This window comes from Pseudorasbora parva, chromosome 16 (assembly GCF_024679245.1).
Source record: "Pseudorasbora parva isolate DD20220531a chromosome 16, ASM2467924v1, whole genome shotgun sequence".
NCBI classification, from domain to species: Eukaryota; Metazoa; Chordata; class Actinopteri; order Cypriniformes; family Gobionidae; genus Pseudorasbora; species Pseudorasbora parva.
Genome location: NC_090187.1, coordinates 3,110,592 through 3,136,609, shown reverse-complemented (window position 1 = coordinate 3,136,609; position 26,018 = coordinate 3,110,592). Strand labels below are relative to the sequence as shown.

The 26,018-nt window shown below is 39.9% G+C and overlaps 1 protein-coding gene across 2 annotated transcripts in view; it reads left to right on the top strand.

Annotated features, from left to right (window-relative positions):
* ppp1r37 (protein phosphatase 1, regulatory subunit 37) overlaps positions 1 to 26,018 on the top strand; it is a 65,829-nt gene that overhangs the window by 34,462 nt on the left and 5,349 nt on the right. For both annotated transcript variants that reach the window (XM_067420063.1, XM_067420062.1), the window contains 9 exons: positions 6,673 to 6,718; positions 8,698 to 8,798; positions 15,384 to 15,503; positions 15,593 to 15,743; positions 18,673 to 18,828; positions 18,945 to 19,057; positions 21,235 to 21,376; positions 21,501 to 21,667; positions 24,164 to 25,397. In XM_067420063.1, the coding sequence (XP_067276164.1) occupies positions 6,673 to 6,718; positions 8,698 to 8,798; positions 15,384 to 15,503; positions 15,593 to 15,743; positions 18,673 to 18,828; positions 18,945 to 19,057; positions 21,235 to 21,376; positions 21,501 to 21,667; positions 24,164 to 25,397 (2,230 nt within the window). The remainder of the gene's footprint in view (positions 1 to 6,672; positions 6,719 to 8,697; positions 8,799 to 15,383; positions 15,504 to 15,592; positions 15,744 to 18,672; positions 18,829 to 18,944; positions 19,058 to 21,234; positions 21,377 to 21,500; positions 21,668 to 24,163; positions 25,398 to 26,018) is intronic.

Genomic DNA, 26,018 nt, shown 5'->3' with positions numbered 1-26,018 from the left:
GTGACTAATCTAAACACCTGATTGGTCATTGCTTTCATACACTCAACAGAAACATATGTGATTGGTTATAATGCTCAACACTGAAAAAAATAAAACTGATGCATCGTGCGCAGATCGAGATGTAATGCTGCTTAATTTTCACTGTAATCGCGACCTGTAGTAGATTTACTGGCACTTTATTTCACAGTCCTGTGTTCTGCATGTAGTTATTAGGGGTGTAACGATACGATACAAATCTCAATACTGAACTCACAATATGATGCGTACCGACATATTTTAAGCCAAAATTAAGAGGTTTTTTTTTTTACTTTGTTATTATTATTGTATTATCAGGACCCACAAATTCTCCCCCATTGCATTATTACACATTATATTCAACATTATATAGTCGTTTAATGTACCGAGAGCACTGAAACTCTATTTTTTGGAGTTTTAAAGGAAGGGGCTTTAAATGGAGGGATAGAAGTCTATCAGGTTGCATAAAAATATATTAATTTGTGTTTGGAAGTAAAAAAAAAAAACACAATGTATTGTTATTCCCCTAGTACTTATGGGTAATAACCATGTAGTTACCTTATATCACCCAGTACTTTCTTAGCTAAGTACAAGTAAGTGCACATACTGTAAAATAAAGAGCAACCGATTTACTTTTTATTGTGCATTTATGTCCCCTTATCTTGAATATGGTGGCATTTTTGCCCTAACTCTCCATAAATGACAAACTCACTGAAGAAAGGGAAGCTTGATCGTGCACGTTAGTAATCTCTATTGTATCCCCAGTTGGCCCGTTGCGCTGATTACATCTGTACTGTGATCACAAACATATAACCTCGCTAACCTCTGGCGTCGGACCAGTCACATGCCTCCTGACTCCCTCTGGCTGCAGCTCGCTTACTGAAAGCCTCTTATAGGCACGCCGTTGTAAACATACCATACTGAGTCAACAAACGGTCATTTCTCCTTATCCTGATCACACACACACACACACACACACACACAGTCAAATTCACAGTTATTTGCATGTAGCGTTTTAATGGTTTGGTTAGAGCTCAACGGGAACATGCCTGTTTTCTGTCGGTTAATGTTACTTACTAGACTTCCTTAAACAAATCATACCATAAGAGTCTTAAATGGCTCTGCATCAGAAAAGAAAAGCAGGTCATGAATGGTAATGAATAGCCAAGTATGGCTGTTGTTGGATATAATATATATATATATGAACGTAGAAAAAACAAGATTTATGTAAAAAAATTATTTAAATATAAGTATTTTAATTTAAAGGGGTACTTCGGCGCTGGGAAGATGAATCTGTATTTAAACTGGGTCCTCAATGTAGTAGAAATGTGAAATTATTTTTTGAATTTGGTGCCTTCTCGACTGAGAAAAGACAGAAAATGTATTTTTGCCTCATGGGGATGAAAGATTACAGTTCCCAGAATGCTTCGCTGCCCTGTGAGGCCATTCCCAAAGCCACCGCTACTAGATTACAGTGACTGAGTTGGAGAAGACACTACAATTAAAAACTGAACGTGTGTGTTCAATATAATGAGTGAGTGACCGCGCGAGTATCACAGCACTGAGCACTAACTGCAGGAGTGAGATAAATGAGCTGATGAGCTCTCGTGATGAGAGCTGAGGTCATCGCCACTACACTCGCGGCATACATTCACAACGCGACTTCAGTCTGCCGCGTTTCAGTTCATGCCTTTGCAAGCTTAACTTTTATAGAAATTAATTTGAGAAGTTAAAAGACTTACATTGCTCAGCATAGCTCCGTTTAAATGAGTGCCTGTAGCTGAGCTGAGGTGTGAGTGTGATCTCCATCTCCCATACGCGGGTTCAAAACATGAGGAAATGGCTCCCTCTGCTGGCTGTAGTCTTTAGCCTTTGGGCAAACATTCCTCCTATGATACAAATATCGTCAATTTGCGTCATAGGAGGAATTTTTCCAGAAATAAAATGCATGAATCTCTTGTCTCAGGGGGATATGAGGGGGGAAAGCACAATCAGTTGAATATACTCCAGGGTTTCTACTGATACAAAGCCATATGCTAATCGCTGAAGTAACCCTTTAAATATATCATGTGTAATTTATAAGAATGTATAATCTGTGAATTACCAGTATCAACCTGAATTTAAATAATTTGATTTAATTAAATCAAATTAATAATTAATTTAGCAAATTAATATTAACTGATGCACAAAAATAGTCCAAATTTATGAATCTACTGTTGTGTAACTTTCACCTTAAGATGAAAGACTTTTTTTACGCTGCAATGGTTTATCGATAGGCGTGCATATTGATGTTTATCACCAAAATGAATTCCCAAATATGTGTGAGATAAAGTCTCTATATTATAATGTGTAAAGCCCAGTGTTGGGTGAGTTACTCTAAAAAAAAAAAAAGTTATTAATTACTAGCTAACAATTACATCTTCAACAATGTAATAATTAGGTTACTGTACTAGTCACTGCATTAAGCATCCAACACTGGTAAAGCCTCAGTTAATACCTGAATAAAAATAGACCCGAACCCAAAAGTGTAACTTTAAAATAAAAAACACACACACACACACACATTTTGCACACATTTGCAAGGTTCAGTTCTGTTCTAAAAACTATGCTTTTTCTTATATTTTTTCTCTAATCCGGGCAAAAACGGACCTGAATGCATTATGAGAAAATAGCCTGGGTGATTTTTAATTTAATGCTGACTTCAAAAATGCATGAAAGATTTCAGGTGAGACTCGGCAGGGTGTTATAATGAAACAGGAGGCCTGCTGAAACAGATCGATGGATGTAGAGAGCGAGAGAGCAGTTTCTCCCGTCTGCTGCTAGCTGAGTCACTGAAAACGGACAGAAACAGAGTGATCATGTTATCGTGGCCTGATGTTTGCACAGAGATGCCAGCTAACACCCACAATCACTCACCAACCAGCACATGCTGCCGTTCTCCTCCCCTCTTTCCCTCCGTTCACAAGTCTGCTGCTTTTGTGTTTCCCATCGGTTTCTTTTTCATTCCTCTATTTTTCTCTGCAAGTGTGCTTTTTGCAGTGTTATGTATTTTTGGAGCAATATGTGTAACCTGTAGTTGTTCAAAAGGACATCAGTCTGTTAAATCCTTCCGAGGGCATCATGGTAATTTTCCACTGGGATTCCCCAGGGCAGAAAATAGCCGGTCATTACTGAGTGTGTGTGTATGTATGTGTTTTTCCACCACCTCAGTCTGTGCTTGTGTTCCTCTCCTAATTGCTTAGTCACCCCTGGAAAAATGACTTCACAAACAGGCCTGTAAAAAGAGAGAGAGAGAGAGAGAGAGCTACAAAGAAGATTAATGCTCCCTTTATGTTTGCTTAGCACAAAAGACAAGCGGCCATATCAGATCTGTATACTGTATGTGTGTGTGTGTATGTATATATATATATATATATATATATATATATATATATATATATATATATATATATATATATATATATATAATAACATTATGCCTAATATTGTGCTGGTCCCCGTTTTTTTGCCAAAACGTGTGGTATCTGGCTCCAAGATGTTAGCAGCAGATCATTTTAGTCCTGTAAGTTGTTTGGTGGGGCCTCCATGGATCGGACTTGTTTGTTCAGCACATCCCACAGATGCACGATTGGATTGAGATCTGGGGAAATTTGAAGGCCGAGTCAACACTTCCAACTTGTTGTTGTGCTCCTCAAACAATTCCTGAACCATTTTTGCTTTGTGGCAGGGTGCGTTATCCTGCTTAAAGAGGTTAACAATGCTTAGGTATTTAGTACGTGTTAAAGTCACATCCACATGGATGGCAGGACCCAAACTCTTCCAGTAGAACATTGCCCAAAGTCTCACACTGCCCCTCTTTCTATTGTGCATCCTGGGGCCATGTGTTCCCCAGGTAAGCCACGCACACACACCCGGCCATCCACGTGATGAAAAAGAAAACATGATTTCTCAGTCCAGGCCATCTTCTTCCATTGCTCCGTGGTCCAGTTCTGATGCTCATGTGCCACTGTTGGTGCTTTCGGCGGGGTCAGGGGTCAGCATGGGCACCCTGATTGAGCTCCAGTAGCTCGTCTGTTTGATCGGACCACACGGGCCAGCCTTCGCTCCCCACGTGCATCAATGAGCCTTGGCCGCCCATGACCCTGTGGCCGGTTCTCCACTGTTCCTTCCTTGGAGCACTTTTGATAGATACTGACCACTGCAGACCGGGAACAGCCCACAAGAGCTGCAGTTTTGGAGATGATCTGACCCAGTCGTCTCGCCATCACAATTTGGCCCTTGTCACAGACTCACTCAAATCCTAACACTTGCCCATTTTTCCTGCTTCTTGCTGCCTAATATATCCCACCCACTAACAGGTGCTGTAATGGAGAGGTAATCAGAAGACATGGGCATTTGAGACTTGGTGACTTGGACTTGAGTCGCTATTTTTATGACTTGTGACTTGACTTGACAAAAAAGAAAATACTTGAGACTTGACTCGGACTTGGAAGTTAAAGACTCGGGACTTGACTTGACTTGAGTGTTAATCACATCATGTTTTCAGTTTGAATATAAAATATATAAATTATAAAACAAAAAAAATAAAGTTGACCCAACTGGAGTACAGGCTGAATAGCGCTGTCATGACTCGGTCACGAGACTACCATCAGCCCTCTCGTACCTTACTCACACCACGCCCACTTAGATCAGATATCACATCAACATGTCAGCCGGAGGGATATCGGGCGAGGGTCATCGCTTTCGGCTTTAACAATTATTCGCAAGATGGCAAAAGACGAACGTTACACACACAAACGTTGCGCGTTGCAAGACATGCAACATTAAAATCACGGACAGACAGCCAGCAACAACCAAACACTGTAGTGAGATGGGCTTTGTAACGACGTCTTTAGTGCCTTTATGGGTCTTTAGAGAGGAAATGACATTGGAGTCAATGAAGGCCTTTCTGAGCCATCGGATTTCAACATTGGTTGGCTGGAGCAGTGTGTTGTGATTGGACAAGCTCTTCTGGCGTGTTTGGGAAATGTCCCTCTCCTTACTATAAGTTAAAATGTCCCTCCCCTTATGGCAGTTTCAACACATTTGTAACTAACTCAGCCAGGCCCGTCCCTTTATTCTGCGTATGAATAATTTAAATGAGGAATATTGTGACGTGACTCAAGACTACAATGGAGGCGTTTCAGGGAGTTCAGAAACACTGACACTGATATAGAGATTAACTCCCACTGGAGGGACTTTGTGCTTTGCAGAGCTTTTTCATGCTCAAACAGCAACATTACACACTAAAGAAAGATGAAAGTGTAACAAAATCATAATGGGTCGTCTTTAATACAGTTTCCCTCCTCACATGTACAAGTGCACACAACCCAACTCTTTGATTGGTGCGTAAAAGATGGCCGCAGGTGGCTTGTGTAACAGGAGAAACACAAGGCTCATTGAAGTCACATTAGAAAACTCAGGGGTCAGATGCTGTTTGCAAGGCAGTGTTAAATGTCAGGTGGTGACTCTGAATGCTGTGGACATATTGCTGATCAGAGAACAGGTTTAGTGCAGCTGCCCCCTGGTGTTTCAGAGCACAGACATCCTAGTGTTTACACAGCCTTGAAACGTATGAATTCAACGTTTAAACTGGCATACTTTCAACTCTTTGAGTCTCTGAGTCCCCTAGTTCTAGTGTGAGACATGTTACTGAACACACACACACACACACACACACGTTTGTTTTTGTGACATATGGTGACATTCCATAGATGTAATGGTTTTTATACGGTACAAACCGTATTTTCTATCCCCCTACACTGTCCCTGTCCCTAAAGCCATCACAGGAAACATTCTGCATTTTTACTTTCTAAAAAAAAATTAATCCTGTGTGATTTATAAGCATTTTGAAAAGTGGGGACAAGGCCAATGTCCTCATATTTCACCCTCTCCTGTAATACCTGTGTCATACCCATGTCATTATACACATTTGTGTCCTCATATGTCACAAAAACATGCCCACACACACACACACACACACACCACTTCAGACATTTCTTATAAGTATCTGAATGGAGATTTGGAATGAGAAATGAAATTATACCAATGTCCTCATATTTCACTCTCACCTTGTAATGTCATACCCATGTCATTTTACACATTTGTGTCCTCATATGTCACAAAAACATGCCCACACACACATACGTCTGGTTTTCTATCGTTGTGGAGACTCCATAGGTGTAATGGTTTTTATACTGCACAAACCGTATATTATCTTCCCTTACAGTAAGCCTACTTCTAAACCTACCCATCACACAAAACGTTCTGCATTTTTACATTTGCAAAAACACTCATTCTGTATGATTTATAAGCTTGTTTCCTCATGGGGATCTCAATTTATGTCCCAACGGTGACACGGGTCCTCATGAGTTAGTGTGCATTCAGGTTGAAGTCCTCACTAGGATAGAAAAAACACACACGAAAACAAACAAGAGTGTATTAGTCAGTTTATTATTTCTTCTGTCTATCCGAGTGTGTTTGTTTCAAACCATTGTCATTGCTCACACACTTCTGACTACAGTTATATTAGGAATCTTGGCTCGTCACCTATCTATCCAATACGAATTAAACATCATTTCTTAATAGTAAACTCTTTCTTTTTCTTTTTGTCCATAGGACTTAAAAGACCTGACACAGCGAAACGAGTGCCTAGACCTCAAAGGTGAGCTAATAATGGGCTTTATCACAGTGTTCAATGTTCAGACGGTCATTGAAAGTTTAAAATTGTAATTTCCAGGTCTTGAATAGTCATAGAAATGTAATCAATCATGGGAATGTCTTATATACTGCTAGTTCTCCTTTTTAAGCTATTTAACTGGCTAAAAGATGTTCAGTCTCTCTATATACTAGAGATTGTATTTATTATTTATTTGTGTTTGTATTCAGCAAGGGTGCAATAAATTGATTTAAAAGTGATAGGAAAGACTTGTACTTTGTTCCAAAATATTATTATTTTAAACCAAATGATTTCTGAAGGGTCATGTGACATTGAAGACTGAAGTAATGCTGAACATTCAGCTTTGATCACAGAAATAAATTACGCTTCACTATATATTCACATAGAAAACTATTTAAAATTGTAATAACATTTCACAATTTAAACATTTTCCTGTATTTTTAATAAAATAAATGATTTAGAAAATCATTAAATCTTAAGCCCCTTTCACACTGCGATTCCGGCAAATACACGGATAATGCGACCCGGCATTTGTTCCCGGGCCGCTAGATTTGGTCCATTCACACTGCCAGCGAAATGCCGTAATATGTGCGCTTTCACACACAACCGCTTAACGGTCCCGGGTCGAGTTGACACGTGACATCCGGATGTGACGTATAATGGCGAGCGATCTCAGCTTCAGCGTGGATATCAAGGAGCTCCGTGGTCTCGACTTGTGTCCAGTTTGCGCTCATTTCTGCTTGTTTAATTTTAGTTTCTTTTGTAGACGAACACACTCTGCGTTTAAAACACCGACGAGCTCTTCTGGCACTGCAGGGTTGTATTATTGAAAAAACAAGCTCTAGGAGTCGCACGATAACTACGCACACGTTGCGGCATTAGTTTCGGCTTTTGTTCACACAGCGCTCGTCCCGGGTCGAATACCGCAATATTACTAGGTCCCCGACCCGGGTCGAATTCGGTAATCAATTCCGGGACGTGGTTGCTTTCACACAGAAGGCGACCCGGCAATGCTCCGGGAATATTGCGGGTCCGACGTGCAGTTAGAAAGGGGCTTAAGAGTGAAAGGGGCTTTATTGAACCTAAACTTTTGGATGATATACAGTCAAACCCAAATTTTATTCAGACAGCTTCAACATGTTCTCGCATTATCACAGTTTATTCGCTATAGTTTAGAAAATGGTAATACAATATGACAAGAACTTAAAGTTAAACTTTCAGAACAAACTCATCTTGATAATATCAGATAACTTTGATATAAAGGGATGTAATGGATTACAATCAGCCAATCAGCTGTTAGATTTAAGTACACTATTAGATAATACTAATTTAGCTCAACCAATGAGCAGCAATGCTTCATTTAGTTCAGTCTGTGGTGCCAAAGGTCGCATTAGCAATTAAAGAGAAAACACTTCAACAAAACATGCTCAGGTCAAAGTGTCTGAATCATTTTTACTGGTAGTCACTGTATGAAGAATGTGTGGGTATGATACGTCACAGTTTACTTTATTTTGCTCTCCTCACAGAAATGAACTCGAGTGTCCTCACACACTAGTGAAACATTATATCTGCTGTCTGAATCATATTTGCTTTAACTGTATTTATCTTAATCCAGTATAATTACAAAAGTCATGTAAATGAATTGGTCAAAAGATGTGGGAACCCTATACGTCACGTTTTCTCATATATATATATATACACACACACACACCTTACATTGAGTTCAACATGTTAAGACTGGTTTGAATGCTTTTTTAGTTTGTGTAGTTAATGGGTGTGTGTCTATAGACAAACTGGTCTCACATTCAAATGATTCCAGTTTACAGTAAATAATAATGTAACAGAAAAACCTGTGTGTTTGGACTTGTGTTGTTGTGGTGTTGTTTTATATATATATATATATTATAGTGCGTGCGTGCATGTGTGTGTAACATCTCTCTTTTTTTCTCTTTGTGTCATCATAGGAGAGAAGCTGGACTATAAATCATGTGAATCTCTGGAGGAGATCTTTAAGAGGGTGCAGTTTAAAGTAGTAGATCTGGAGCAGACCAACTTGGACGAGGACGTGAGTGCCGCTCTTTTGTACCCCGTAGAGTTCATCTCATTTCTGCATGCTGACGTCAGAGTCATTCATTTTGTTCCCTTTCCATCATTAAAACTGTCCGAGCTTCTGTAATGGCGTGTGCTGCGCTCAGATTTCATTTATCAGTGCTGTTGCACAATCAAAATGTTCTCTGCCACTCTATTAGCATCTAATTAGTGGCTAAGCAGCCACAGTTGTGTGTTTGGTTGCATCTCTTAATTATGTTTGTGCTGGTCTGATACATTTCACATGATGTATTTCTGATACAACACAGATATTATAAAATCAGTCTGTTTCTTATATCTTACTTAAGACTGCTCCTGGACTCCTCTTTCTTTGCTTTGAGTTAATGCAATAATTTTGCTATAAGTCATAAAGTTGGGTGGATCTCTCAGCGTCTTCCCTATATAAACACACACTCACTCCTTAACACCACTACTTAAGGGAGATGTGTCATGGAAGAGCTGGTTTTATTTATTTATTCATGTTTTATTCCCATTACAAATTGGTTGTTTTTATTAATTTATTTATTTACTACTACATAAAAGATTGTACGTGTAGACAGTTCTTCCAACCCTAATTGATGGGCGTGTGTAGCTTTTCATTTCTTTAACAACTGTGTAGGAAGACACATTATGGCCATATTCCAGGATGACAAAGAATGATTAGGAGGGAGCATGAAGGATATTTTTCACTCCTCTGAGTCCAGACCTTAAATTCATTTAAAATATTTGTGATGTGCTGGAGGAGACTTTACAGAGTGCTGCACTCTTGCATTTTCAATACATGATCTTAACCAAAAATGAATGCATTAAATTCATAAAAATATCATCATGGCATTTATTTTCATCAAGAGGTATGCATTTTATTAGTTATTTAAAGTCCCTGTGAATTCAAAATTAAGTATGTGTTTGTCAAACCACAGAAAAATGTTAACCACCCAGACAAATTTGAATGATAAAAAAGTCGCCAAGTAAATAAAATGAGATCAAAATCTTGAAAAAAATGAACAGTAGTCTCTTCTCTCAAATGCTGGGGGCGTGTCCGCTGGCTGCACTGAAACCACGCCCACTTGTAGGAAAGCTGCCTCCGCCTTACCCAACTGTCACCGCTACAGAAGGAATGGATGCTCCTAGCGGCTTATTAATTGGCCTACAGAGCCAGAAACAAACTTAGAGGACACTGACATATTCGATAACCAACTCGATCGTCCTCCTCGATCTGCAACAGAATAGTCCGTACTTTTCCCCTCTCCATTTTATGCAATTTAGCTACTTATGTAACTAGCATAACACAAGTTAGGCTAGCAATAAATCGCATAGAATAAAACGTATTTCCAGTGCGTCACCGACAGTAGGGGCGGGGCCAGACTCAGAGGCTCCAGTGCGTCATCGACAGTAGGGGCGGGGCCAGGCTCAGAGGCTCCAGTGCGTCACCGACATTAGGGGCGGGGCCAGACTCAGAGGCTCCAGTGTGTCACCGACAGTAGGGGCGGGGCCAGGCTCAGAGGCTCCAGTGCGTCATCGACAGTAGGGGCGGGGCCAGGCTCAGAGGCTCCAGTGCGTCACCGACATTAGGGGCGGGGCCGGGCTCAGAGGCTCCAGTGTGTCACCGACAGTAGGGGCGGGGCCAGGCTCAGAGGCTCCAGTGCGTCACCGACATTAGGGGCGGGGCCAGGCTCAGAGGCTCCAGTGTGTCACCGACAGTAGGGGCGGGGCCAGGCTCAGAGGCTCCAGTGCGTCATCGACAGTAGGGGCGGGGCCAGGCTCAGAGGCTCCAGTGCGTCACCGACATTAGGGGCGGGGCCAGGCTCAGAGGCTCCAGTGTGTCACCGACAGTAGGGGCGGGGCCAGGCTCAGAGGCTCCAGTGCGTCATCGAGCTACCGTTTTAGCCCCACCTAGAAAATCCGGAGCACAGCAATGTTGAAAAACTGTTTAACGGTCTAACTCCACAATTCAGTGCTACACAGTCCACAGTCTTTGCAATGTGTTTTAGCAATATATTTCTAACATGTTAGATGTTCCAGTCGACGTCGGAAAAAACAAAACAGCATAACGGCCGTTAAAAGTTAACCAAGCCGGCCAGGTTGCACGAGAAAACATATAAATGGCAGATAAAAAATATAAAAAAAGACTTAAACTTGCGGCTTGGAAGTTCCCGGTAAACTGGACATTAGTCATGCGGCTTCAGAGCTGGTGACGGCTTCAGTATACCTATATGCAAATGATATGCAAACTACGCTCTACTTACCCCTCCCCTCAGACCCCGCCCCTCTCCACGCCAAAACAGTGACAGAAAGTTGAAACTGAAAATCAGTGACATTGAAAAAAAACTGACATTGTAAAAAAAAACTGTCACTGAAAAAGAGTGACATGAAGAAAAAATCTGAAGATTGTCATTGAAAAATACAAATAAATCCCAATTCAATAAAAGAATACGATTGTAATATTTTAATAATTTTATTTTTTCAGTGCCAATACTTGTTTCAATGCCAATACAACTGTTTTCAATGCAAATGTTTCAATGCCAATGTTTCCTTTTTCAGTTCTGCTTTTGTTTTCAATGACAATTTTCATTTGTGATGCCAAATTTTAAAGTCACCATTCTGGCTCCATACGTCAGAATCTTGAAGCACACAGCGTCAACTGACTGAGCTCGCCATTGAATGAGACGCCTGACTACCACGCGAGTCTGACGGATAGAAGGAAGCAAGCTTAGTGTTCAAACGATACCCAACCCTGGTTATTAGTGCCCGTAACTGGTCTGGGATCCATCTATTCTTTAAGCATTCTTTGAGGTTTGACTGGCCATGGCAAGTTTTGGTCCCCCTTCTGCACCTCTTTAAACTCTCAGCACTGTAGTTGAGTGTTTGTTAATAATAATAGATTTTATTTATAATGCACTTTTCATTCCGAAGAATCTCAAAGTGCAACAAGGGGGGGGGGGGGGTGGGGGGGGAAATAACAACAAAAAAATGAATAACAAGTAAAAATATAGAATACTACAAACAATCAACCAACACAGAAAACAGAACAGAAACAGAGCTGATGGTGAACAGAAACAGAGCTGATGGTGAACAGAAAACAGCTGATGGTGGAAGTCTCTGTTAGCTCCGCAGCACACTGTGGTCCACTCCATGTTCCAGATTTCTCCCAGCGGCAGTGTCCCGATGACATCGCCGAGGCACGACAGCTGAAGACCAGATGATGGGTCTTCTTCATGATGATTCAAACGATGGGGATCGCTGCAGCACCATGCAGGAGGCAGAACATTCCTCCGGGCACTTCTGTGGACACACCGGGGCCGGCGCAGATGCCGCTCCACGGTCGCAATGCAGGACGGAACAGCGGCGCAGCCGAGAAGCAGAACATCCCAACATCATGCCGGACGCCGACGACGAGAGCCCGGATGACGCTAGCCCGGTGCAAACTTCAGCCACCATGCAGCTTAAGCCCAAGGGAGACCACCAGTGAGCACCCGCGGCGAGAAACATAAAATGTCCTCCAAACCAGAAACCAACCGCAGCAATTCAAACGTAAACATTAGAGAAGCGGTTGAAAACGGCGAAACGACGAACAACGACTTCTCAGTGGCTGCCAGCAATCAGCAACAGTCCCAATTGTAGCTCTGACTGTTAGACTAGTCACAAACATAAGGAAATAAAATAAAATGTAAATCTAATAGTACATTAACATGATTTGTTGTGGGTGGAGAAGCGGCGAACAGACGACGCCAGCGTCCTCTCCCCCACGTTTGTTGTTTCCCTGTGTCTGTAAGCATTAGCTACACTCCTGGTGTGCTCCTAATCTCCCTTACCTTTAAACCCTTTTTATGAACAGCTCAATTTTTGTTTGTTTTTTGGGTCCTCCAGAAACATCGAGCCCTGCCCCGCCTCCTCTGTGAGAGCTATTGTATACTGTGTGAGTCCGTGAGTGAGTGCGCGAGTGCATGAAGGTTCAGGGTGAAGCACAACACCATACTAGGGCTAATATAAAGCCTATGAATACAAATATGACATCTATCTTAGGGCTGTCAAAATTGCTCAAAAATGACGTTCGAATATTCCCTCTAAAACAAACACGAATATTCGAACATCTGGGCTGGCATTTTGTCAATGACTCACATTACGTCAATAACAGGACAAATTAATACAAAGACATTAACTACTTGTATAGTTTGTCTATTTCAGTTTATACATATTTGACAACGTATTACTTACACAAAAACAAATAGATTGTTATTATAAATTATATAATGATTATTATATATAATTATTATATATAAATTAACTAATGGCCAAGACCACAGACCTCTCTCTCTCTCTCTCGCCCTCACTGCGGATAACGGTTTAAATGAACAAACTTTGAGTGCTGATCAAGAGTTTTGTGAGACTCGCGACTCTTGTCCCAAATATAGCAGGCTTCATTCAGTGATTGAAACAAATATTATTAATATTAATTGAAGTTTTACAGCATATTGAGCGCTCCGAGCGAGCTGTGCTGTGCTAAACATGGAGCTTTTCCTTGACATGGTAATTAATCACACCAGTGAAAGCAGCGCATTTATCCTTTATTCATGCAATATCTCTTCAGTCAGTACAGTAGCCTACACTTTAGTAATGCTTCTGTTTAACGTCAAATAAAATGAGGCATGGTATGCTAACTGTATCTTACATAGCTTGCATATTACTTTATCTCGCGGCTCAACAATTTTACCTCCTACCGACCAAAATCCAACGTACTTCCAGACATTGCTTTTTAGATTATGGAGTTACAATCTCTTTCTCTGCTGCTCTGCACTTTCTGCCATCTTCACTGCAAGACTCGTCCACTTTCAAGTGCGACTCCTGTGACCTGTCTCTGAACCCCCATGCGCGCGCTCACTCGCAAAGCAGACAGCCACGCCTCTACAGCGGCGGGGGATTTTTTTCCACCTTTTTTTAAATTTATTTTAAATTTTAATTTTCACCTTCGAAATTCGTTTTTTTAAAACTATTTGAATATATATTCGAATTTAGAATATGCGTTGACAGCCCCAATCTATCTGTGTTATACTTAACATTATAAGAAAAGAAAGGGTTAAATACAAACATTACATTCTAAACCTAAAAACAACTGATTGCTGAATTAGAAATTACAAATATTTTTTTATTTATTATCTTATTTAATTATCTTATTTAAATTAAGTTATTATTATTATAACGAAATTTAAAATGATAATTAACTATAATGCTGCATTTACTGTTACTGCTAGAATTTTAAACCTAAACATTTCTAATAAAATTGTTAGAAAATAAATACTTATAGTCCTACACCATTTGCTACTCATCGACAGAGCTGTGGCCAATGAAGCACTGACCTAACAGTGGCTATCACAAGCACATTCACCTTACAGAGTGGTGCAAGATGGTTAGCATTGAATAAGCAATAATTTAAAACAATTTACTGATTAGGGCTGCAGTGGATGTTTCAGAGTTACATAACCAGAGAAGAGGAGGAGGCTTTGTCTCAGCTCGTCTGAGGTCACTGTGTGAAAAGTGAACGACTCGTGCTGATCAGAGGATAGAGTGTAAATTTCTTGTGTAAAGATGGAAACAAAACCATATTTTCTCTGGAGACGCACAGACATTTTCACATGTACAAACACGCATGCTAATTATCAGCACTTAGTCTACAGTCTGGGCTTTTATCCAGACTGAAATTAAAATCCAGAGCTAACCGTCATCACACATTGATTTGAATATTACCATATAGTAAAATTACAATTGGACATGTTACCTTGAAAAAAAATATATGATATATTTATCATATATCTACCACTTAAAACTAAAAAAGTTACAAAATGAAGTCTCACCAAGGCTGCATTTGTTTGATCAATAATATACAGTAATATTATTAAATGTAATTACTTTTTAAAATGGCCTTTTTCTATGTGAATATATAGTAAAGTTTAATTTATTCCTGTGATCAAGGCTGAATTTATCATTTATCTTTAGTGTCACATGTTCCTTCAAATATCACTCATATGATGATTTGATGATCAATAAATATTTCTTTATATTTTGGAATATTTAATATTGTCTAATATTTTGATTATTATCAAAACTGATACACTACCATTCAAAAGTTTGTGTAAGATAAATGGATAGGAAATTAATCATTTTATTCACACACACACAAAACAAGAAAATATGTATCCCACATCTTCAAAAAATATGAAGCAGCACAACTGTTTTCAACATTGATAATCAGAAATGTTTCTTGATCATAAAATCATCATATGAGTGATTTTTTTTTAAGGATCATGAGACACTGAAGACTGGAGTAATGATGATATATTCAGCTTTGATTACAGGAATAAATTACACTTTACTATATAATCACATAGAGAACAGCTTTTCACAATATTACTGATTAAAAAAAAACTAAACAAATCTTAATTACTCCACAGACCAATGTTCAATTTTAAATAGAGCTTGGTCTGATGATAGCCAGACAAATTGATTTCGCTCTTTATTCTGAAATGTTGTACCGAAACATAAGAGCATGTCTTTTTCTGTCTCTTAGGGAGCATCAGCTTTGTTTGATATGATAGAGTATTATGAATCTGCCACTCATCTCAACATCTCCAGCAACAAACACATCGGCACCCGCGGCTGGCAGGCCGCCGCACACATGATGAGGAAGGTGAGGCTGTGACTGAAGCTCACTTCACACTTCACTTTATTAGGAAGAGTTGATGTGCTCATCTTTATCTGTGTGTGTGTCCCATCCAGACGAGTTCTCTGCAGTACCTGGATGCCCGTAACACCCCTCTTTTGGACCATTCGGCTCCATTCGTGGCCAGAGCGCTGCGGATCAGCGGCAGCCTGGCCGTCCTGCACCTGGAGAACGCCGGCATCTCAGGACGGCCGCTTATGCTGCTGGGTAATGAATGGACAAACCAATGATCGGGAACACCGTGGAAGTTAAAGGGATAGTTCACCCAAAAATGAAAATGTGATGTTTATCTGCTGACCAAGATGTAGGTGTCTTTGTTTCTTCAGTAGAACACAAATGAAAAAAGCATTGAAAGCATTCTTTAGAAATGTTTGGCCATATTGATAGGATAGCATCTCGCGCCCAGGGCACGAAGCTCCCGTTCCACCACATCCCAAAGATGCTCTATTGGGTTGAGATCTGGTGACTGTGGCGGCCATTTTGTCAACTCATTGTCATGTTCAAGAAACCAATTTGAAATGATTTGAGCTTTGTGACATGGTGCATTATCCTGCTGGAAGTGGCCATCCGAGGATGGGTACATGGTGGTCATAAAGGGATGGACATGGTCAGTAACAATGCTCAGGTAGGCCGTGGCATTTAAATGATTCCCAATTGGCACTAAGGGGCCTAAAGTGTGCCAAGGAAACATCCCCCACACCATTACACCACCACCACCAGCCTGCACAGTGGTAACAAGGCATGATGGATCCATGTTCTCATTCTGTTTACGCCAAGAAATCGAGACTCATCAGACCAGGCAACATTTTTCCAGTGTTCAACTGTCCAATTTTGGTGAGCTCGAACAAATTGTAGCCTCTTTTTCCTATTTGTAGTGGAGATGAGTGGTACCCGGTAGGGTCTTCTGCTGTTGTAGCCCATCCGCCTCAAGGTTGTGTGTGTTGTGGCTTCACAAATGCTTTGCTGCATACCTCGGTTGTAACGAGTGGTTATTTCAGTCAAAGTTGCTCTTCTATCAGCTTGAATCAGTCGGCACATTCTCCTCTGACCTCGAGCATCAACAAGGCATTTTCTCCCACAGGACTGCTGCATACTAGATGCTCTTCCCTTTTCACACCATTCTCTGTAAACCCTAGAAATGGTTGTGCGTGAAAATCCCAGTAACTGAGCAGATTGTGAAATACCCGTCTGGCACCAACAACCATGTCACGCTCAAAATTGTTTAAATCACCTTTTTTTCCCATTCTGACATTCAGTTTGGAGTTCAGGAGATTGTCTTGACCAGGACCACACCCCTAAAGGCAGTGAAGCAACTGCCATTTGATTGGTTGATTAGATAATTGCATTAATGAGAAATGAAACAGGTGTTCCTAATAATCCTTTAGGTGAGTGTATATGTGTGTATATATATATATATATATATATATATATATATATATATATATATAGAGAGGCATCTACATTATATATATATATGATCGCGCCAGTTTGACCTTATCAGACAGGAGTTATAGCGGATGGGAAAACTATATTAGACTTGTCGGGATATGAGGTAAAAAAAGACATCAGTGTCGCCACGAGCAGCAGGGTTTTTGTGCATGTTGTCTAAGCATGTTATTTTGTTTGTTTGTTTTACTCATACAATTGTTACCTGTTCACATGTATTATGACTGGCAGACTGCAACGGTTGGAGTTAAAAATCTTCATTTGTGTTCTACTGAAGAAACAAACACACCTACATATTGGAGGCACTGGGGGTCAGCAGATAAACATCTAAGTTTAATTTCTGAGTGAACTATCTCTTTAAACATCGAGACACAGGAAGAGCTTCTTCCGCTCTTACTCCCACTGTTTAGTGCAATATCTTAAATACACTTTAATTTATTGTCAATAATACTGTTAACTGTAAATATGTTCATATCTGTAAATATGCCTATTCTGGGTCTTAATCCTTTAAAAAAAAAGTGTATTCCTTAATTTTATTATTATGCTGTTTGTTTAAATATATTAGTGCACTTCAGCGTCATTTACAGAGAAAAAAATCCTTGTGTGTAAAACAATACTTGGCAACAGAGTCCTGCCCGCGGGTACCCACATAAAAAGTGGCTAAAACGGGTGGATTGTGACATTTATAAAATTCACGGGCGGGGATGTGGGCGGATAATTAACTCTGTGTGGGCGGGTAGTAGCGCGGATGAAAAATAGGCCTATGTGCAATATTTCTGTGGCGAGGTGAACGAGAGAGAGAGAGAGAGAGAGAGAGAGAGAGAGAGAGAGAGAGAGAGAGAGAGAGAGAGAGAGAGACCGGGGCTTGATTGTGAATGAGCGTCACCTGCGAGCCACACCAGTCTCGAGTCCTCTGAGGGAGCTCGGAGGCATATAAGAACGAGAGATCACCACACCTGGATTTGACGTTGAGTTGTGTTTACGTTTTATTATGTGTGCGCGCGTGGCTTTGTCTGCGAGGGGCTGCCCACGTTACTTTCGTTTTGTTTGGTTAAATTCTTTTAAATGTTCGCCGGTTCCCGCCTCCTTCTTCCCCCATCGAACATACATCGAACGGCTATTACAATTTCTATGTCCAAAGTACCATTACACATACACAACACAACGATATGCCTTTTGACCCATCACGTCACCACCACTGCAACATTGAAACTTTTGTTGATGCCTCTCGTAACCCAGAAGGAGCGAGCGTTGCAGAAGTAGCAATGGATGAAGTAAAAGTAAATTTGGTGAGTGGAGTAGCCTATATGAAATTGTTGACAACGAGTCTTTAATGGCACTTTTGCCTGTTTCATTAGCCCATTCAAGACGCTGTTGTGATGTTGAGAGAGGTGCAGGATAAAAAAATAAAGCATTTTAATTTGAATGATTTTAGCGTGTGATTTATCGCAGGCACGGGTCGGGTAACGGGCCAAATATTAATGGGTTTGGGCAGGTGCGGATTTAATTTTGAAATTTTCACGGGTCGGATCTGGGGCTAAACCTTGCGGGTACGGGCGGGTCTCCAAAAATGGACCCGTGCAGGAGTCTGCTTGGCAATAAAGCTCTTTCTGATTTATAGGGTTAACCATTTTGCACAAATGAATGAAGCAACTAAAAGGCAACTTGTTTCATGTGTGTGTGTGTGCAGCCACGGCACTGAAGATGAACATGAACCTCAGAGAGCTGTATTTGGCTGACAATAAGTTGAACGGTCTTCAGGATTCGGCTCAGTTGGGGAACCTGCTGAAGTTCAACTACAACATCCAGATTCTGGACCTGAGAAACAATCACATACTAGACTCAGGTCTGTCCTCTCTCTGTCTCCTCCTTCAGAAAGCTTTGTACTTGTCGTTCATCCAATTGTAGAACACTTCAGCTCTTTGTGTTCACTCGATATATTTGCTTAACTTGTTTCCTCAGGGTTGGCGTATATATGTGAGGGTCTTAAAGAGCAGAGGAAGGGCTTGGTCACGCTGGTGCTCTGGAACAACCAGCTCACACACAATGGCATGGGCTACCTGACCGCCGCTTTGGTAAACACAAACACAATTATGTCACAAAAGTTTCCATGAACAATTTTGCAGACTTCTACGTCTTCAGGACTTATTCCCATCTAGAGCAATAGAACAAAGCAAAACTTTTTTGTCCCAAAATTCACGCCAAGCTCAACACAAATTTTCGTTTTCTTCTGAGAAAAGTTTGTAGAGAAATAGAGGTTACACTTTGGTTTCCTTTTTAGTGTAAATTATACAATGAACTACTGAGTAATCATAATTTATCTTAGTTACTTGTAATTATGCATGATTTATCTTTTTTGCTAAATTAAGTATATTTAACAAAAACACTTTTACTGTGTTACTGAAATGTTATTTTGTATTACATCTACTACTACTAAATATAAATGCTTCAGAAACAAGCTGACAGCTTAGAAATGGCAACATACCAGTAATATTATATCGACGATTAATCAATTCATTGATCATTTTTATTGATAATTAATAAATTAACTATGAAAATTTCTAGTTAGTAATAATAGCATTTTATGATTATTTTTAATAAAGGACTAACAGTTATTAGATGATTGTCTGACTATTCAACAAGAAAAATATTGACAATTTTTTAGTATTGACCAATGTTTTTTTAGGCCTAGTTATTAATAGTAATTTTCTATTGTAAAAAAATGCAGTTATTTGAAATATTGAATATTTTATAACATAAAATGTTTGATCCATTTTAAGGTGCACTATGTAACTTTCTGTCCGCTAGAGGTCACCTATTCAAAACTAAGGCGTAGTTTGATGCAGAGTTGGAGCACAGCATCTTGGGAAAGAATCGGGATTGGATTCGGACCGAAATCATGTTCATGGATGAGATTATTAACCTTAAATGTAGTGAAGCAGAGCAGGAGCGAGTGTTGTAAAGCTGAGCGAAGCCACTGTGGAGCGATTGTTAATGAGATGAACAACACACACCTCAAGCAGCGGGACTTTTATTATGCCACAATTGCCAGCGCCGTTTCTTCTTCTCCGGTCATGAGTGTGTGGTAACGCTGCTCTGTTGATCATATTAGACACATCTGAGTGTGAATAAAAGTTTTAATTTCTTTTACTTATGTTACATTTTAAAATATGTTTAAATAGAAAATACAACACGTCCACCGCAAACAGTTGAGACTGAGATGAGGAGAAGAGTTCGTCCCCAGTCAGTCAGATGGTCATTATGGAGATTGAAAGGATGCTGTGCCTGTTTGGCAGCTTTGCTTACCGTGCAACGATTGTGTTTACGTCAGCCCTTGCATCGTTTTGTTAATTAAGGACTAAAGACACACACATTTTCACAGCCTTGTGTGTAATGCAGTGCAGTGTGTGCATGCCTTCTGAACTGGCTGTGTGGTTTATAAGCAGTGTCTGAGCACACATTCAGGCACTCTATGGCAAAAATAGAGCATTTCCTCGGTAATTAATACTTTTTCTCTCAATTATGAATTTGCAGTTGTGAGTTTATATCTGGCATTTATATCTATATGACTTTTTTTCTCCAAAATTTAGAGCTTACATCCACCACAGATGTATCTCGCAACTTTTTTTCTTGGAAATCTTCACTTCTCGTTTTTTTTTTCCTTTCTTTTTTCCCCCTCTGAATTCTGAGTTTACATCTTGTATTGTCTTTACTTTTTTTCTTGGAATTCTGAGTTTACATCTCGTATTTTAAAACTTTTTCTTGAAAATCTGAATTTACATAAACCACATAAATCCATAAAATGAAATCGTCTGCACTGCGCCGAACAGCACGAGCAACAGGAGTCAGATTTAACTTATCACGTGGCAAGAGTAAGGAAAACCGATGGCAGAGGATTGGGTGTGAAACAGATCCTGAGCACTATTGACATATCTATCTTGTTAAATGTGCGGTCAGACTGACGCTCCCTATATGCAGATTATGCGTGATTGCGAATTTAAAAGAGAAAGTAAAAAGCGAGTGTGCATTAAAAAGCAATTTCAATACCCTGCATATTGATTCCCCCAGATTCCCCCAGATTGTTATCAGTGTACGGTGCAGGTTTATTTATCATATAAAAATGTTCTCACCAGGACATACCTAGTTCACACTGACTATTTAATCCTCTTTCACTCCCATTAAATGTGTTTTTTCTTCTATTTCCATCCTTTTACTTGTACTGACCCATCTCTTTTGCTTTCTGCTGCTGTAGCCTTTCACTCAAAGCTTGGAAACACTGAACCTGGGCCATAATGCAGTAGGTAATGAAGGAGTGCACAAACTCAAAGACGGGCTCGTAGCAAACCGGTCCATCCTCAGGCTGGGTCTGGCCTCCACCAAGCTCTCCTGCGAAGGTGAGATCTGATCAAACGTGACGTTACGTTGCTTCATCTAAGATGGATGACTTTGAGTTCTAGAGGTCAGCTTGTGTTAAGTGTGTGAGCGTAAAGATGATCGGTGTGCTTGTTCTTATGATAGGAGCTGTCGCTATAGCAGAGTTCATCGCGGAGAGTCCGAGGATCCTCCGATTAGACATGCGGGAGAATGAAATCAAGACCGGGGGTCTCATGGCTCTCTCACTCTCCTTTAAAGTCAACACATCTTTGCTCCGACTCGACCTGGACCGAGAGCCCAAGAAAGAGACGGTGAGTGTTTGTTAAAGGGTTAGCTTAAAGGGATAGTTCACCCAAAAATGAAAATTATGTAATAATTTACTCACCCTCAAGTTGTTCCAAACATGCATGAGTTTCATTGTTCTGAACACAAAAGAAGATATTTGGAAGAATGTTTGTAACCAAGCAAAAAGAACAACCATTGACTACTATAGTAGGCGAAAAATACTATCGTAGTAGATAGTTGCTCTCTGTACTTGGTTACACACATTCACCCAAATACCTTATTTTGTGTTCAGTAGAATTGGAACAGTTCAGTAGGATTGGAACAATTTGAGGGTGAGTAAATGATGACAGAATTTGCATTTTTGGGTGAACTATCCCTTTAATGTAAAGGACTGATTTTCATCAACAACCTTTTTTCACTGACAAAAACAAGACAAAAATAAATAAAAACTAGTGTTGGATGACAAAAACTATGACAGAAATCTACTGTCATTTTCGTCAACTAATAAAACGAGCCGAAAATGTTATGGATGGACGATTAGGGAAGAAATCCAGTCAAAACTGATGCCTAAGATGCGCACATTTGAGTTGTAACGTGCGGCTCTAAGTGTGGCACTGTTGTGCTTCTACAGGCTCACGCATCTCCAATACAGCGCTTCAGAATGGCTCAATCAATGAATAGCACACATTTATGCCAGGCAATTGTTTATGAACTAATGCTGAGGAAAAATGACTGTTTTCTTTACGATGTTTATAAAGTAATGTTTTAGACGGTTGTAACAATGCATATTTTATCTCCCTCATCTGAACTTGAATGAGCAGCTGCAATAATAAGGCACAGGGATTTCAAAATTAGAGTCACTGTGTATTTCGCGCTTGTTGATATTAAAAAGTCACGCATTATATATACATTTTTATTTACACAATACACTGTATTTCATTTCATCCCCATTTAATTCATAGTCAGGAGGAAAGACTAGTATTTGACACGTATTCAATAAAGCATCAGGGTTATAATATTTCACTAAAACCATTAAAAAAATCTTAATTTACATTAAAAACAACTTTTTTGAAGCTTTAGCTTAACCTGATATAGCCTATAAACTAAAACAGAAATACAGTTATAAAAACTGTATATAGATGTTTTTAAAACCAGTGAATTGACTTCTCTTTTGTGTATTTTTAATGCCAACAACACAATGTCAAAATGTCAGTTTAAGTAACAAGTCGGTTATGTAATGCTTAAATGCTCAATTAATGCATTACAATTTAACTAAACTCATTAGATTTTAGGAGAGTAAAGCTACTGTAGATATTATGATATTTAGTCGACTAAAACTAAAAACAATTCAGGTGACTAAAATATGACTAAAACTAAATGGCATTTTAGTCAAAAGACTATGACTAAAACTAAATCAAAATTAGCATTAATTAATCATTAATGAATTGATTATTTTTCTTCTGCAACAGTAGTTTTAATATGTTGGTTTGTTTTTTCCATTTTCATTAGACTAGTTTCATGATCCTTCTTTATAACATAATGTTCATGAGAACATTAAGACCGATATGACTTTTATTAATTTCCGTGAGTTCAGACTGATTTAAAACTCTAAATGAAAATCAGAAATCTTCATGTGGGATTTTTCACATATTGAAATGTTTTTTAAAGGGTTAGTTCACCCAAAAATGAAAAAAAGCCCATGATTTATTCCCCCTTAAGTCATCCTATGTGTATATGGCATTCTTCTTTCAGATTAATAAAAGTTATATTAAATAAGCCCTGGCTAATCCAAGCTTTATAATGGCAGGGATTGTTGTTCTGTTTTTGAAGTCCATAAAAATGCATCTGTCCGTCAAATAACGTGCTCCACACGGCTCTGGGAGGTTAATAAATGCTTTTGGAAGTTAATTGATGCCTTTGTGTTAGAAAAATATCCAAATTTAAAACTTTATTAAGTAAAGTTTCAGCCGATCACCTTCAGTATTCAGTTGATAAAAAAAGTGTTGAATGTGCCTCTGTAGTTCAAAGGCTTACGCTACCAGGTAAGCTCGTCCGACGTCGGCCAGAACTTTAATTCAGAAAGTTTTAAATTTGGATATTTTTTTTACACATTCGCTTCAGAAGGCCTTTATTAACCCCCCAGAGCCGTGTGGAGCGCGTTATTTGATGGACAGATGTATTTTTATGGACTTCAAAAACAGAACAACAATCCTGCCATTATAAAGCTTGGATTAGCCAGGGCTTTTTAAATATAATTCAACTTTTATTCGTCTGAAAGAAGAAAGTCATATACACCTAGGATGACTTGATGGTGAGTAAATCATGAGGCAATTTTAATTTTTGGGTGAACTATCCCTTTAAGATGTACAGTATCAAGGTAAATATTGCTGTTTATACCAATGTTATATTACAGCCACTTACTCAGTTAATTATTTACCACAGTGTTCAGCAGATGTAACTATGACATTGATCTTTTTTTATTGCATAACTGCACTACAGCATTTCCTTCTCTGTTCTTACAGGTGAAGAGTTTCATTGAGACACAGCGCGCCCTGCTGGCAGACATTCAGAATGGCTGCAAGAGGAACTTCATCTTAGCCAAAGAGAAGGAAGAAACAGAACAGAAAATGAGACAGTCGGCTTCAATGCCAGAAATCGCCACAGAGGAACAAACTCACGAGGATGAAGATGCACCTGCTGAGAAAAGCGAGGATGAAAATGCTGGTGTTCAGAGAGACGCAACCGAGGAGGGCAATGAAGAGGACGTGTCTGAGAGCGAAGAAGTCAAAGAGCAAGAAAAAACACTGCCAGACGATTCGGACTCGGACACTGAGGATGAGGACATAGTGGAGCCGTCAAATGCTTCTACAAAGACTACATCTCCCATACCGATTCCTGCAATAAACACCTGTAAGGCCGTGCCCTTGGCGCCACCTCTACCAGGATCTCCAGCTGTCATTTCAGGAATTAAAGTGACCGAAGCCAATGTTGCCCCATCATCTCCTGGCCGCTGTTTCTCAGTGTCTAGCCCCGGCAGAGGACACAAAATCTTTATGGTAACACGTGTTGAAAGCCCTCCGGAGCAGCAACAGGCAATTGCATTGCCAAAATTTTCCCGCGAGAGGGTTTTAGATAGCCAAACTTCTGTAACACCAACACCTTTAGATGCACCTGCACTGCTGCCCGAGCAGAAATCAGCACAACCAGTAGATTCTGAGCTCAGTGCATTAACATCACATGCAGAAGCAACACCAACGTCCGCTGAAGTACTCGACACGTCTTCACATGCGGATGAGAATGTTACCCAATCGGATAAAGTTCAGTTTGAGCAGGAAGCTTCAGGATCGGGAAGCACACTGGAACCTGCTACGCCATTTGAAAGCCAAATTAGACTCGATCAGACTCACTTAGAGCAGCAGTTACAAGTAAATACAGAGACACAAAATACCAGTGAGAAGGACCAGATCTCCTCTCAAACTGAACAGATGCAGGCATCAAGTCCCACCTACACAGAGCCATCAGTGTCAGGACAATCCCATGACGGGACGCTAAACCCTGAAGAACAGCAAGAGTCTTCCCTGGAGGTCTCAGGAGGTCATGAACTCCTAGATACGGAGGTCTCTACTGATGAAAAAAACGAAAGTTGTCCGGTTATGAGCACGGGAACGATGCTGCCCAACGGGCTGAAGCCAGAATTTGCCTTTCACCTGCTCGAAACGGAGGGACTCAAACCAGCCAGCTGCATTTTGGAGCATGGTGAGTTATAACAACACTTTTTTTTTTACTGGATACAATGAGATAACATTATTCTACTTACCCTTCAACCATCCAACATTAAAGGGATAGTTCATCCAAAAATGAGAGTGTGATGTTTATCTGCTGACCCCCAGGGCATCCAAGATGTAGGTGTGTTTGTTTCTTCAGGAGAACACAAATGAAGTTTTTTAACTCAACCGTTGCTCGTATAATGCATGTCAATGGGTCAATACGATCGTGGCAACACATGGACACGAAACGATCGGTTTCTGCGTGAAACTCAACAGTATTTATGGTATTTTTTTACCTCATAGCAGACGAATCTCATCTAGTATTCCCAACACCGTTACTTAATGTCATTAACTCAAAATACCTGGCACGATCATAAAGATTCCTCATTAGTGCCAGCGCGGATTGGTCCAATGAGGCATCTATGTAAATATATACCTATGATCGCGCCAGATTTTTGACCTTACTTGACGGAAGTAATGGTGTTGGGGAATACAAGATGAGATTCGTCTGATATGAGGTAAAAAAAATAACACAAATACTGTTGTGTTTCTCACAGAAACCGATCAGTTCGTGTCTTAAGAGATCAATGTGTCTCCACGAGTCACAGGG